The sequence below is a fragment of the Bos indicus genome, chromosome 14 (assembly GCF_029378745.1).
Source record: "Bos indicus isolate NIAB-ARS_2022 breed Sahiwal x Tharparkar chromosome 14, NIAB-ARS_B.indTharparkar_mat_pri_1.0, whole genome shotgun sequence".
Taxonomy (NCBI): Eukaryota; Metazoa; Chordata; class Mammalia; order Artiodactyla; family Bovidae; genus Bos; species Bos indicus.
In genome coordinates, this window is record NC_091773.1 from 45,631,838 (window position 1) to 45,646,983 (window position 15,146).

The 15,146-nt window shown below is 39.3% G+C and overlaps 1 protein-coding gene and 1 long non-coding RNA gene across 3 annotated transcripts in view; one reads left to right on the forward strand and one right to left on the reverse strand.

Moving 5' to 3' along the window:
• TNFRSF11B (TNF receptor superfamily member 11b) overlaps window positions 1-1,956 on the forward strand; it is a 28,117-nt gene extending 26,161 nt beyond the window's left edge. The window contains exon 5 of the mRNA XM_019974124.2: window positions 771-1,956. Coding sequence (XP_019829683.1) covers window positions 771-1,159 — 389 coding nt within the window. The 3' untranslated portion in view covers window positions 1,160-1,956. The remainder of the gene's footprint in view (window positions 1-770) is intronic.
• LOC139186942 (uncharacterized) overlaps window positions 1-15,146 on the reverse strand; it is a 432,806-nt gene that overhangs the window by 109,064 nt on the left and 308,596 nt on the right. The window lies entirely within an intron of this gene.

The following is a 15,146-nucleotide window of genomic DNA, read 5'->3' on the forward strand; positions in this document are numbered from 1 at the left end:
TGTTTTTGGCAAACAAAATGTATTCTTTGAAAGTATAATTAGCCCTGAAGCAGAAAGAAAGGGAAGTAGAGAAACAGAGACAGTTAGAATTGGATGGGATCGAATTCCCTGTTTTATAAATGAAGACATTTTATCCCAGAAAGATGAAGGGACTTGCCTTAGGTCTTACAGATACTAAATGACTCATGTCATCAACAGAAACATTACTTACTCATCTATGTTTATGTCCTAGCTCATTACCAAAATATTCTCTAGGCCATGTGTATCCTACTGTTCTCTGGCCTCGTATTATTGGATTTTCAGATCTCCTGTGTGCTGATAATCCTCTGGTGCTATTTATTAAAGACTATTTGAAGCAACTAATTTTTCAAATAGCACATATATTGGTATCAATTAATGAAAGTTTATATTACAAAATAGCTAACTGTATTTTTTCTAAAATGTTACGCTTTTCATTTCTTCAGATTTTCTTAGAAAACTGAGAACAATGTGTCTCTAGTTTCTTACTGTTATTTTCCAAATGTGGGCTTTTCACAAAGCTCTGTTGGATGCCGAGAATACAGAAAGCATATTATTCTGTGGTAACACAAAATAATATTGAACTCAGTTCTCAGAAATAACTAGCGTGACCTGAGCCCTCCCTCAAAGGAAAGGAGGAGGTCGGCCTTTAAATTATGAAATGCTGGGGAACTCCCTTTTGCCTCGGGGTAGTTCTGTAGTGGCTTTAGATAGACTGTGTGAATGAATGTCTCTGTTTTTGCTTCATTCAGACATTGACCTCTGTGAAAACAGCGTGCGGAGGCACATTGGACACCTGAACCTCACCTTTGAGCAGCTTCTAAAGTTGATGGAAAGCTTGCCGGGGAAGAAAGTGACGACCGAAGACGTTGAGAAAACAGTGAAGACGTGCAAATCAAGTGAGCAACTCCTGAAGCTGCTCAGCCTGTGGAGGATAAAAAATGGCGACCAGGACACGCGCAAGGGCCTGCTGCACGCCCTAAAGCACTTGAAGACGTACCACTTCCCCAAGACTGTCATTCAGAGTCTCAAGAAGACCATCCGGTTCCTTCACAGCTTCACCATGTACAGGTTATATCGGAAGCTGTTTTTAGAAATGATAGGAAACCAGGTCCAGTCATTAAAGATAAGCTGCTTATAACCGGAAATGGTCACGGAGCTGTTTCCTCACGACGGACCAGATCTGATGAACGACTGTTTCTCAGGCGCTTGAGGAGGGAACAATGATTTCTTTCTCATCACCAAGGACTAGCTTTGACCCCAGGGCCCCAAAAGAAACTATGGTGTGGAGAAAGAACTCTTATCTCTCCCCCAAAGTATAATAAACCCCAAATAGTTTATCCAGCTGACACATCTGGTCCAGTATCTACTGCCTCTATTTTCTCTTGTTACTGCTTGCAGTAATTCAACTGGAAATAAGAAATGAGACTCCATTGTGTCTTACTAAATATCAGAATGTCTAATTTAAATAGCTTTGAGATTTCAGCTGTACTAGAGGCTTTTATTTAAAAGCCATTTTGTTTCTGTAAAAGTTACTAATATATCTGTAACACTATTATAGTATTTGCTATTTATATTCATTCAGATATAAGGTTTGTACATATTACCATCCTAAAGGGAAACTGTGTAAGACTTAATTTTAGAAAGAAAAATATATATATTCTGTTTATTATTATGATACATGAAAGAGATAAAAATATATATTTTTAACAGAATGTTTGTAGCATTTCCTAATATGTACTGCCATTCTTCCTGTGTTGAGTATTTTTGTAATATACTTTAACCTGTATAAGCTGTAATACCATTTTATAGAAAATGCATTATGTAGTCAATTGTTTAACGTTGGAAAGTGTATGAAATATAAATTATCTGAATATTAGATGCTCTGAGAAATTGAATGTACCTTATTTAAAAGATTTTATGTTTTTACTATATAAACAACATCATTAATTAAAGGTTTCAAATTATTTTTCATCGCTTCTCCTCTTGCTTTTATTTAAATGGCACATGAATGGATCTGAGGTTTCACGATTTTCCCTTTCTTTTATCATCAGGACCATCTGGGAACACTGTTAAAAATGCAGATTCCTGGGCCAATTTTTTGAGAAACTCTAGGGAGGAGGGCAGAAACCTGCATTTTTAACATGCTCCAATGTAGTTCTTACTACACATAAGTTGAAGAATTTCTGAAGTCAAGTTTAGTAAACAAACGACACGAGCCACTTATAACTGCTGCCACTAGCATCAAGAGACCAAACTATATAAGTTCTTTTGGTTGCCAGTAATGGACACTTGTGGGCTTCCCAGGTGGCTCAGTGGGTAAAGAAGCTGCCTGCCAATGCAGGAGACACAGGAGATATGGGTTCAATCCCTGGGCCAGGAAGATCCCCTGGAGGAGGGCATGGCAACCCATTCCAGTATTCTTACCTAGAGAATCCCATGAACAGAGGAGCCTTATGGGCTACAGTCCATAGGATCACAAAAAAGTCTGACATGACTGAAGTAACTGAGCAAGCAGGCACGCACTAGAAACTGGCACTATTTAATTTAAGAAAACATTAACTGGAAGGGTGATGTATTTGGTTGAATGGTACTCCCTGCCCAAATTATGTTTATACCATATTCTCCAGAATCTGTCAATGTGCTTTAGAAAAATCATCTGTCTTTGTACGTGTAATTAAGTTGTCTTGAGATGAGAAAATCATCCTTGATTATCCAGGTGGGCCCTACATGCAGTGGCAAGTGTCTTCATAAGAGACACAGAGCAGAAAGACAGAAGAAAAGACAATGTGCAGACAGAGGCAGAGATAGATGGGAGTGATGTGGTTTCAAGCCAAAAAGCCATAAGCGAGGGAAGAGAGGAGCACTTTCTCCCTGAGAACCTCTGTAGGGAGTACGTCCTGCTGACATCGTGAGTTTGGACTTCTGGCCTCCAGGACTATGAGAGAATTCACATCTGTTGTTTTAAGTCACCCAGTTTGTGGTAATTTGCCACAACAGCCATAGGTACTAATACAGGTTGTATCTAAGCCCCAGAAACAGTAGAATTAAGATAACACTGGGCCCCTGAGTGACAGAAGTTCCTACACTTTGTCTTAGTCTTATATTTCTGTATCTTTCAGTTCAAATTTCTAATTCATAGCAGAGAGACTCTGGTTGTTCAAATAGGGACTGGTGTAAATACACGGCCATTGAGGGTCTGTCTTCATCAGCTTCAGTTCCCAAGAAGGGGATATCACTGTGAATAGGGTCCACACCTCATCCTTTCACAGTCTGCATTTCTCTTTTCTGTCACTTTACTAAGATGTAGATGCAACACCTACATTACAGGTGAAACCTTAATGTAGGTCAAGCCTACCTTTGTGAAATCAGATCATTATGGCTGCTTTGACAGAAGGGTTACTGTTGTCTAGTCGCTAAGTTGTGTTGAACTCTTTCGTAATCCCATGGACTGTAACCCATCAGGCTCCTGGTTCATGGGATTTGCCAGGCAAGAATATTGGAGTGGTTTGCATTTCCTTCTCCAAGGGCCCATCCCAAGGACTGAACCCACATCTCCTGCACTGGCAGATGGATTCTTTACGACTAAGCCACCAGGGAAGCCCTTGACAGAGGGTAGATCCTGGTAAATGTCACACAAGCTCATAAATCTGGGGAAATAAATGGCAGAGGTAAAGTCAAGAGGCTCCAGCCTGGAGAATTAGAGTCCCAAGCTGCAATCCTGGGAGTGGAAAATGTGGAAATTAAGTGCTGAAGGCATAAGTAGGAGGACGGGGGTTAACTAACAGCCAGCATGTTGCCTTCAGAAGTTCCAGTTCCTCCACCAAAGTTCTTGTGCACAGAAAATGAAATGGCCTCATACACATCAGTTAAGTTTAAGAAACGCTTGGAAGTTTAATGGCATCAAGTATAAATCCTTTAAGTGCTAATTTGATTGGCTTCCTTGCCTGCTCTTTCGGGTTGAGTCTGCCTCAAGCCTCTCCTCCAAGGGAAATATATGTAAATTCATGTCAGTTTCTCTCTTTTTTTAACTTTTAATTTTGAAATAATTTTAGACTTACAGAATCATTGAAAATATTATATAAAATATCCCCAGTAAGCTATTTTGTAAAATGCACCTCAATTTCAGTCTATTTTCTCATGAACAGATGATATTATGGATTTGGGAGAAGAATATCACATAGGTAATTGTCCCGGTAGGCTACCGTCCATGGGGTCGCAAAGAGTCGGACACAACTAGACGACTTCACTTTCAATTTTCCTTCTTACATCATACCAGGGGCAAATGATATCAGCATGACTGCCATTGATATGAACCTTGATAAAAATGAATTTTTATATAAAATGTGACATATGTATTGAAGTCCCTTTCTTCTCCAGATATTCACTTGTTCCTATAGGATCTGTTGAAAAGACTAGCATTTCTTTATTTAATTGCCTTTGTGTCTTTGTTTCAAATCAGTCGATTATATTTCTGTGGGTATATTGCTGGACACCATTCTATTCCATTTATCTATCAGTCTGTCTTTTCACCAATACCACACAGTCTATTTTCTTCCAGTTTTGTTGAGATATAATCAACATACAACACTATATATAAGTTTAGGGTGTACAGCATAATGATTTGACTTATACATCATGAAATGATTATCCCAAGTGTAGTGAACACACATAATCTCACATAGATACAAAATAAAAAGGAAAATATATTTTTTCTTGTGATGAGAACTCTTAGGATTTACTCTTTCAACAACTTTCATATACAATATACAGTAGTGTTAATTATTTAATCATATTGTACATTGCATTCCCAGTGCTGTGCATGCTTAGTCGTTCAGTCATGTCCAACTCTTTGGGACCCCACAGACTATAGCCCGCCAGTCTCCTCTTTTCATGGGGATTCTTCAGGCAAGAATACTGGAGTAGGTTGCCATGCTCTCCTCCAAGGGATCTTCCCAATCCAGGGATCCAACCCAGGTCTCCTGCATTGCAGGCTGATTCTTTACCCTCTGAGCCACCAGGGAAGCCCAAGAATACTGGAGTGGGTAGCCTATCCCTTCTCCAGGGGATCTTCCTGATCCACGAATTGAACAGGGGCCTCCTGCATTGCAGGTGGATTTTTTACCAACTGAGATACCAGGTTAGACCTACATCCCTAGTACTTATTTATAATCGGGAGTTTCTACCTTTTGACAATTTTCAACCAATTCCCCGTCCCCCCACCTCTTACCCGCTGCTTCTGGTAGCCACAAATCTGATCTCTTTTCCTATGAATTTCTGTGTTTCTTTCTGAATTACAGTTAACTTACAACATGATATTAATTCCGGTGTACAACATAGAAATTGGATATTTCTGCACATTACAAAATGATCACCATGATAAGTCTAGTTATCATCTATCACCACACAAAGATATCACATTTTTAATGTTGTACACTTCGTTCCTGTGATTCATTTGTTTGGTAACTGGAAATATGACCTCTTAACTTCCCTCACCTATTTTATTCATCCCCATACTTCTCCCTCTGGCAACCACTTGTTAGTTCTCTGTGTCTATGACTCTGCTTCTGTTTTTTTGTTTGTTCATTTATTTTGTATTTTGCTGCTGCTGCTAAGTCGCTTCAGTCGTGTCCGACTCTGTGAGATCCCATAGACGGCAGCCCACCAGGCTCCCCCGTCCCTGGGATTCTCCAGGCAAGAACACTGGAGTGGGTTGCCATTTCCTTCTCCAATGCATGAAAGTGAAAAGTGAAAGTGAAGTCACTCAGTCGTTCCCGACTCTTAGCGACCCCATGGACTGCAGCCTACCAGGCTCCTCCGTCCATGGGATTTTCCAGGCAAGAGTACTGGAGTGGGGTGCCATTGCCTTCTCCGATTTTGTATTTTAGATGACATATATAAGTGAAATCATATGACATTTGTCTTTCTCTGTTTTAATTCACTTAGAATATTATCCTCTAGGCTCCTCTATGTTGTCACAAATGGTATGATTCCATTCTTCTTTATGGCTGGATAATATTTAATTGCATATATACACCACATCCTCTTTATCCGTTCATCTATGGACAGCACTTAGGTTGCTTCCATAGCTTGGCTATTTTAAACTATGCTGCGATAAGCATATGGTGCATATATCTTTTCATATTGGTGTTTTTGTTTTCTTCAGAAAACTATCCAGAAGTGAGATTGATGAATTGTATTGTAGTTCTGTTTTTAATTTTTTGCATACTTCTTTGCATAGTGGCTGCACCAATTTACATTCTCACCAATAGTGCACAAGGGTTCCCTTTCCTCCACATCCTTAAAACTTATTTGTTCTTTTGACGATAGCTATTCTGACTGGCTATCAAAACTCGTTGAAGTTTTGATTTTCATTTCCCTGATGATTATTAATGTTGAGCATCTTTTCATGTGTCTAATGGCCATCTGTATGTCTTTTTTGGAAAAACGTCTATCCAGGTTCTCTGTCCATTTTCTAACTGACTGGTTTTTTTAGAGGTTGAGTTGTATAAGTTCTTTGTGCACTTTTAAAATTAACCTCTCCAGCTCCACTGTCATGGGCACTGTTTTCCTTCTGCTAAAATTGTAAAGGAAGCCTTTCCATTAATCCAGTTAGTAACTGGGCTAGTTTTGTGATTTGTTGTTGTTGTTGCTAGGTTACATGCCATGAATCACAGATTTTCAAATCTCTATAGATACCTGTTTCTAAGGTGGCTGATGTACATCAAAGCAATGGCTGTAGGATCCTGAGTTTCTGGTGTTCCCTTTAGGTTGTGCCTCAAACTGGTTCTCTGTGCACATTCTTATTCCTCTAACAACCCTTGCCCAGAAATATTTTTGCTGTTGTCATTTGAAGTTTCATAGTTTCACAGTGCGGGGTGGGAGGTACAATTACCGTGTTATATTTTTTCTTTTCTCCTTCTTTTTATTTATTTATTTATTTTTGGTTTCACTGGGTCTTGGCTGCTGTGCTTTCTCTAGGTGCAGTGAGTAGGGGCTACTCTTCATTGCAATGTGCAGGCTTCTCATTGCAGTGGCCCCTCTTGTTGCAGAGCATGGGCTCTAGGGGTTCAGTAGTGGTGGCACACAGGCTTAGCTGTCCCACGGTTATTGGGATTTTCCTGGACTAGGGATTGAACCCATGTCCCCTGCATTGGCAGGCAGATTCCTTTTTTTTTTTTTTTTTTTAATTTTATTTTATTTTTAAACTTTACAATATTGTATTGGTTTTGCCAAATATCGAAATGAATCCGCCACAGGTATACATGTGTTCCCCATCCTGAACCCTCCTCCCTCCTCCCTCCCCATACCCTCCCTCTGGGTCATCCCATTGCACCAGCCCCAAGCATCCAGTGTCGCGCATCGAACCTGGACTGGCGACTCATTTCATACATGATATTATACATGTTTCAATGCCGTTCTCCCAAATCTTCCCACCCTCTCCCTCTCCCACAGAGTCCATAAGACTGTTCTATACATCAGTGTCTCTTTTGCTGTCTCGTATACAGGGTTATGGTTACCATCTTTCTAAATTCCATATATATGTGTTAGTATACTGTATTGGTGTTTTTCTTTCTGGCTTACTTCAGTCTGTATAATAGGCTCCAGTTTCATCCACCTCATTAGAACTGATTCAAATGTATTCTTTTTAATGGCTGAGTAATACTCCATTGTGTATATGTACCACAGCTTTCTTATCCATTCATTTGTTGATGGACATCTAGGTTGCTTCCATGTCCTGGCTGATTCAAATCAAGACAGTATGGTACTGGCACAAAGGCAGACAGATTCTTAACCATGGTCCCCAGGGAAGCCCATACCTGGTGGTGTTCACATTAAGGCCCGTAAACATGTCTGTGTCCCTGGGGTGTATGGCCTTCTCAATTTTCCTGCCCCTCCCCTGGCTGCAGTTCTGGGTTCAGTACTTAATTCTGTGCTTTGTCCCAAGAATAGACTTTTCCCTTCTCCTGTTCCCTTTCCTTAGCTATCAGGACACATCATTATCCCCCAAAGTCCATAGTTTGCCTTAGAGTTCACTCTTGGTGTTGTACATCCAAAGTTTGTTTGTTTGTTTGTTTTTAAGTCTGAGATTTGAATTTAGTTTGGTTCCTTTTCGTCATAAGTTTGAGAATGTCACTCACTCCAGCTCTCTACATCCTTCAGCTCTACCCATTCTTCCCAGGAGGAAGTCAAAATTTAGTCAATTTTGTTGTTTAAAGACTTAATGTGAAAGACTGGATGGGAGTTAAAACTATCCTCGTGAGTGCAGTCCCACTATCTCCTCTTGTCCATCTAGAAACTTACACAAGTTGTGAAGCAGTTTTAATGAATTAGTATAATGGGGAAAAAAGATTCAGGCCAAGGAACAATTTTGAAATCCTTATTCTACACTTGTCATGAAAAATTTCCTTGAAGTTTTAATCTACAAAACCATGTTTTTCTATCCTATCTATTTTATTAAGCATCTAATTCAATAGACTACCTTCAGTATTTTATTCATATGATGAAAATCTAATGTGTTAACTTATTGAAAAAATATTTGCATTCCAAATTAGAGTACTCAACACAATATACTTTATACCCAGGTTTACACAAGTTGCAAACCATCACTACTCTCAAGAGTGTAGACTTAGGTTGTTTTAATTTGCTAATTGTGAAACTGTCCCTGTCAAACAGAGAGGTATTTATATTCAGGTATAGAGATGAGTGTGAAAAAAAGGACCTTAAAGACAGAGAACTCTACACTCTTCTTTACCAATGCAGAGATAGCCCTGGAAGTGCATGCATGCTCAGTCACGTCCAACTCTTTGCAAGCCCATGGACTGTACCTCATCAGGCCCCTCTGTCCATGGAATTTTCCAGGCAAGCATAGTGGAGCAGGTTGCATTTCCTACTCTAGGAGATCTTCCTGACCCAGGGATGGAACCAAATCCCCTGCATCTGCTGCATTGGCAGGCAGATTCTTTACCACAGAGACACATGGGAAGCTCAGCCCTGGAAGTAGCTCCTTTCAAAATACTGAGAACATTTGAAGATGTTTCCCTAAGTGAGTGAAAGACGTTCAGTTGTGTCTGACTCTTTGTGATCCCATGGACTATACAGTCCATGGAGTTCTCCAGGCCAGAATACTGGTGTGGGTAGCCTTTCCTAAACTAATACCCACACTCACTGAGGGATAAACTTCTACCATGCTCTTTCCTTGATCAAAGTTCATAACAGTGGCGGTTATCAGTTCAATTAATATAAGTCGTTGATACTGAAAGCAACTGTATTCTCATTCTTTGACTTCCTTGCTGTTGTTTGCCAAATTCCTCTCTCTTCACATCTAAGCTAAGCTAACTAAGCTAAGCTAAGTCACTTCAGTCGTGTCCAACTCTGTGCAACCCCATAGACGGCAGCCCACCAGGCTCCCCTGTCCCTGGGATTCTCCAGGCAAGAACACTGGAGTGGGTTGCCATTTCCTTCTCCAATGCATGAAAGTGAAAAGTGAAAGTGAAGTCACTCAGTCATGTCTGACTCTTAGCGACCCCATGGACTGCAGCCTATCAGGCTCTTCCATCCATGGGATTTTCCAGGCAAGAGTACTGGAGTGGGGTGCCATTGCCTTCTCCGATAAAGTAGGGATTTAACAGTAATAATAGCCAGCAGCAATCATCTCTGTAATGGAGTTTAAATACATCTGTTCTGAGGATGGTTATAACCTATTAGGTAAGACAGGATATACACATGAAAGAGTAACTGTTAATACCAGACAGGATACCCTAAGTGCCAACTGAATTGTATAAACATGGCATAGTCATCACATGTCATCTTTGAAGCCCAGAGAAAGCCAAGAAGAAACAGTAACTTCAGTTAGGTCACGTAGCCACATCTAAGCAGAGAGAAAAGGTAGGATATTTGAGATATAAGAAATTGTACTACAAAAGTCATAGAAGCTGAAAGGTACATAATGTGTTGAAGAAACATTGTCTATACTTATGTTGTTTTATATAAAAATTCAAAGAGTAGCATTAAATGTGTTCATAGAAGTTTATTTAACCCTCTGTGTGCTAGCAATAGATACAATTGCTTGATTTACCCCCAAATCTTCATTTTAGTCTGATAAGCACCTCCTTCTTTTAAGGAACTGCTCTCTCCCACCCCACCCCAAACTCATCATGTAGTTCCAACGGGGGCTGATACTAATTCCTTCTCTGTCAACCTCTACACTTTCCCATTGCTATTCCAAGGTATTCAAAGAGATATATCTTCTTCAGGATTTATAATTTGAAATGACTTGAATATTTTTTTCTGTCCAATGAAATAACTATAAAAATGTAAATCTAAAGCCACTAGAGGTCACAGAGAAAGGGAGTGTCAACTACAAATTAGCATTTGCCATGAGCACTTGCCATCTACCTCTACAAGGATTAAATCAAGTGCTGCTGCAGATGCTGACTTTCAACACCCCCTTGAAAGGAGTTCAGGGTGGAGAGAAGAAATAAGGCACTCTGTGCTCTGGGAAAAACTGGCAGAACAAGTCTTCAGATAGTTAGATATTTTCAAGAGATGATTTTATGAGTCCAGTTCTCGTATCTCCTCATATCTAGAAAAGCACTAAAATCCTTCATGGTGTTGTCTGCTCCAGTGACTAGCAGTAACCTTTATGAGACTAGAAGTTTTCGGTAAAAAATATGTGCTTGATTGTATATACTCCCCCTTCACCAAAACCACATACATGCTGACCTCCCCACTGCCTCTTTGGAACAGTTTCTCAGAGCTATCTAAGAAGCTGTCTCCCAGACTATAATCCTCATTTTGCCCCAAATAAAACTTAACTCGAAACTCTCATGTTGTACACTTTTTAAGCTGGCAGAAGCTAACAGAGAGAACTAAGGAGAAAAGATAGGCAGAGAATCCTAATGATGTTTAAGCCCCTGGTTCTAGCCACATTTTTTCTTCCTGATACTTAGTTTTGTGAACCATTGACTTTTCCTTCTCCCTCAAGCCAGTTTCTGTCATTCATAAGCAGGAGTCCTTATTTAGGTCCCTAAACACCGGACAAAGTTGTTTGGATTTGAGGAGCTAACAGCAATGACTGTGAGTACTTATCCATCTGAGAATCTTTAGTTTTATAATATCTATATATAAACACAATAGGAGCCATTGAGGTTTAAGAAAGGTATTGATGCTTGCAAGGTAGCATTTCAAGATTATTCTGGCAGGAGTGTAGAGAATGGATTGGAGCAGAAATAGGCTAGAGACAATGAAAGCAGAAGAGTTGACTTATTAGAACAGTTTCAGCCATGAAGTAAATAGACAACACAGACTAGGGCTGGGAGCCCAGAATGGAAGAGGAGGTCACATTAAAGCATCTGCCATCTTTCCAAGAGTCATCAGAGGAACAGCACCATCTCTGGACACTTGGTTATGACTAATGGATTGAGATTCCTGGCTTTTTCCAAGTATTTAATACAAAATAAATCTCCCATTTCCTTGGGTTCTCTTGAGTCTTTTTCCAGGGAAATTCTACCTCATCTTTTGAGACACAAAAGCTTAAGTCATAATTCCACAAAAATCCTTCTAACACAAAGACGTCTTCCAAATTGACATTTCTGTAGCAATTTTGGTTTCTCATGACTCACTGATTTCAGACAAGAGAGGGTAAACAGGACAGATCATGCATGAAACCTGTGTCATCCTTGTGGAATCATAGGTTTCTAAGAGACAACAAGAGGTCATCTGTTCGCCTCTCATGTCGTGGTCCAGTCATTTCTAAACCATCCTAGGGAATGATGACCTCAAATTTAACCATTTTACAAGTAATCTTATTGCTTAGCGACTTACCTACAACATATACACATGGACCCACACTGCCAACAGAACACAATTCCAGGACTTAAGAGCTTTCACTCTGAAATTGAAACTGAGGAAAAAAAAAGGTTTCCTTAATAGAAATTCTTACTTAGAATTTTAGAGCAGGTGGGCCCTTCTAGATTGTTCTAACCTAGTGTTTATCAGAAATAATCTAATCATAAGTATCATGTGGGATGTTTATTCAAAATACACATTCCCAGCACACTTTCAGGATGATTTTGATTCCATGGGTTAGGAATTGATGCTAGAATTCTTACTGGGCAATTTTGGAAATGAGTGTATTCTAACCATTAAGGATCCCAATCAAATTGCACAGCTGGAAGAACTCAGAGCTCCTAAGACTCAGAACTCTACTACAATGCTCCTTTAACTTTGTGCTTCTCTTGATGAAATGGAAAACAACTAGCTTTCCCTCTCTGAGTACATTTAATCACTGTGTATGTATCTATCATTTCACTTATCAAAGGACAGTTCAACTACCTCTTGATACTGATGTTAATGGTAATAATAACAACAGCAATAATAATTATAATCTCTATCATTTATTACATGCTTTCCTGTTATCCCAAGATTTGTGTGTCCATTTAGGTTCCTAGAAAACAGTGTTATGTAAGTGAAGTAAGTCAGAAAGAGAAAAACAAATATCGTATAATATCCCTTATATGTGGAACCTAGAAAAATGGAACAGATGAACTTATTTTCAAAACAGAAACAAAGTCACAAATGTAGAGAAAAAACTTACCATTAGAAAGTTGGGGGAGGGAGGGAGGGATGAATTGGGAGATAGGGATTGACATATAGACACTACTCTGTATAAAATAGATAACTAATGAGAACCTACTGTATTAGTGCTGGGAACTCTACCCAATGCTCTGTGGTGACCTGAATGGAAAGGAAATATAAAAAAGAGTGGATATATATAAACATATAACTTATTCACTTTACTGTACAGCAGATAGTAACACAACATTGTAAAGCAGCTATACTTCAATAAAAAATAATTAAAAACTAAGATGAGAAAACGATGTTCTATAAAGCCAAAAGCCAGGAATTCCTTGATCCATCCTTGATTTGCTATTGCTTCTACACTGACCTTAGAACTCACAGGAAATGCCCTTTAAGAACTTGCTAGGAACACAGCCCTGCGCTTAAGCTCATAACAGACATCATCTTATTAAATCTCAACAACCTAATTCATTAACTCTCCCTAATCCACTTGTTATATCATTTCACTAGGTCCTCACAGCCCTAGCAGCTGACTTCCCCTGACATCCACCATTTTAAAAATTGAGACCTGTCTTATAACCTACTACATGGACTGGGTGTGTCAAAACTACCCCAAGTCCTCTACTTCCTACCACTGATCTATCTCGATTACACCTTTGGATTTTAGCTCAAGATGCCAAACACCACTCCTGAAATAGGATGACAGTAAGAGCCCAAAGTCATACTTTGAAAAACAAAATTCACTAGCCAGCAATCCAAGACTAATAGTTTTGTATGGAAACTTCCATCTGTTTTTTGTGGCACCTGGATCAGATTTTTCCTTCCTACCAGGAGAATATGCCACTCAAAAAACTCTGCCTTGGATGATGACATGATGTATTCTGCCATTAAGCACTCAAGGCAAGGAAAGCATCCAGGATTTGATTACTAAGAGGAGATGGCAAGAGAAGCAGCTTTGCTAAAGCCTCCAGAATAAATTTCCGTTTAAACCCAAACTATGAAGTTGAAACTGGGTATTAAAAAAACCTAAAGCCTGCAAACTCACACTTGGGTATAAGTTGTACTACATCTTTTCTTGATTATTTGAAAATAGCTTCTGTTGACTAAGCCACATTTAGAGAATAAAGAATTTCATAATAAAGTTTCTAGAAAACATAAACTTGATGGAATCTGAGAATAAATATAAGAGATGATTCCACTTCGAAATAAGTAGCCATCTTTCTCAGAAGCAGGCCCACGTGAGTTAATAAACCTTCAGTAAAGGAAAGGGGCTTTAAAGTAAGACACACCTGATTTTAAATATTTTTGGATTTTAATATTCAACATGTGTGTATATAATATTTTAGGAATTATATCAACAGTTTAACAATATTTATGATGACCATGTTTACTTCAATGGAATTATTCATTTTGTCTTAGTAATTGTTGTTCAGTTTAGCAACTAAGCTCAGTTGCTAACTTGCAACTCCAACTCTTTGCAACCCCACGGACTGCAGTACGCCAGGCTTCCCTGTCTTTCGCTGTCTCTTGGAGTTTGCTCGAACTCAGGTCCATGAAGTCGGTGGTGCCATCCAACCATCTCATTCTCTGTCGCCCCTTTCTCCTCTTGCCCTCAATCTTGTTTTAGTTAGTGCACACCAATTTTGTACTATCTGTCATCTTGTGTTCTTACTTTTAGCTCATTTCTTGATTAACTGAAGGATGTTTGAATAGGTGTAGTAGAATGCATGAAGTGTTGTATATTAAAAGGTTGTTTTCCCTTGTGTGATTATGTTAAAAAAAATAAGATCTTGTAGGTTCTGCAGCTTATTTTCAGTTTGAGGCTATTACAATAAAGCTTCTATGAATATTTGTGTAAAAAAATAAATAAATCCTGTCTCTTCTCTTAAGCAGTGTGATTGTTTTAGGGCTCAGCCTCTCTGTCTGCATAATGCATAGACTAAAACCTTAGAAACGTATCTGGATACCTCATGTAAATTTCTAACATGGTACATGGCAGAGCAAACAAATGTTTTTTAAAACTTCACACAAAGGATGGGTCCCAACCATTCTGTGTGATCATTTTGATCAGGGAAATGAAATCATTTGACCAGGGAAATGAGAAAGGATCATTCCTCCAGAAAACTATACTGATGATTTGGTTCAGGGTTGTAGCCACTTCACCCCCAAAATGGAAGGGAGGCAGGTCAAAAGAAGGCGGTTAAGGAGACACATAGGTACCCATAGGCCTGGATTTTATTTTGAGCCCTAGGCTTTCTGGGCTTCACTGAAGTTTTGGACTGCTTATGACAGTGCTGCCGTGCAGAGTATGGACACAGAACACCTGCAACTCAGATGGTTTGTGACAAATGCCATACACGCAACTGCAGGCACCATGGAGAGAGCAGATGCAAATACCGTGGAGATGTTCTCTGTTCATGTGCTCAGCAGAAATGGTGGACAATTATGGGAAGACTCTCTTTAAAATAAAACTCTACCCAGTCACTGACATCTGACAGGCTGAGTTAGCCTATTGCCACAAAGTCAGACAGGTCTTTGAGTGTTCA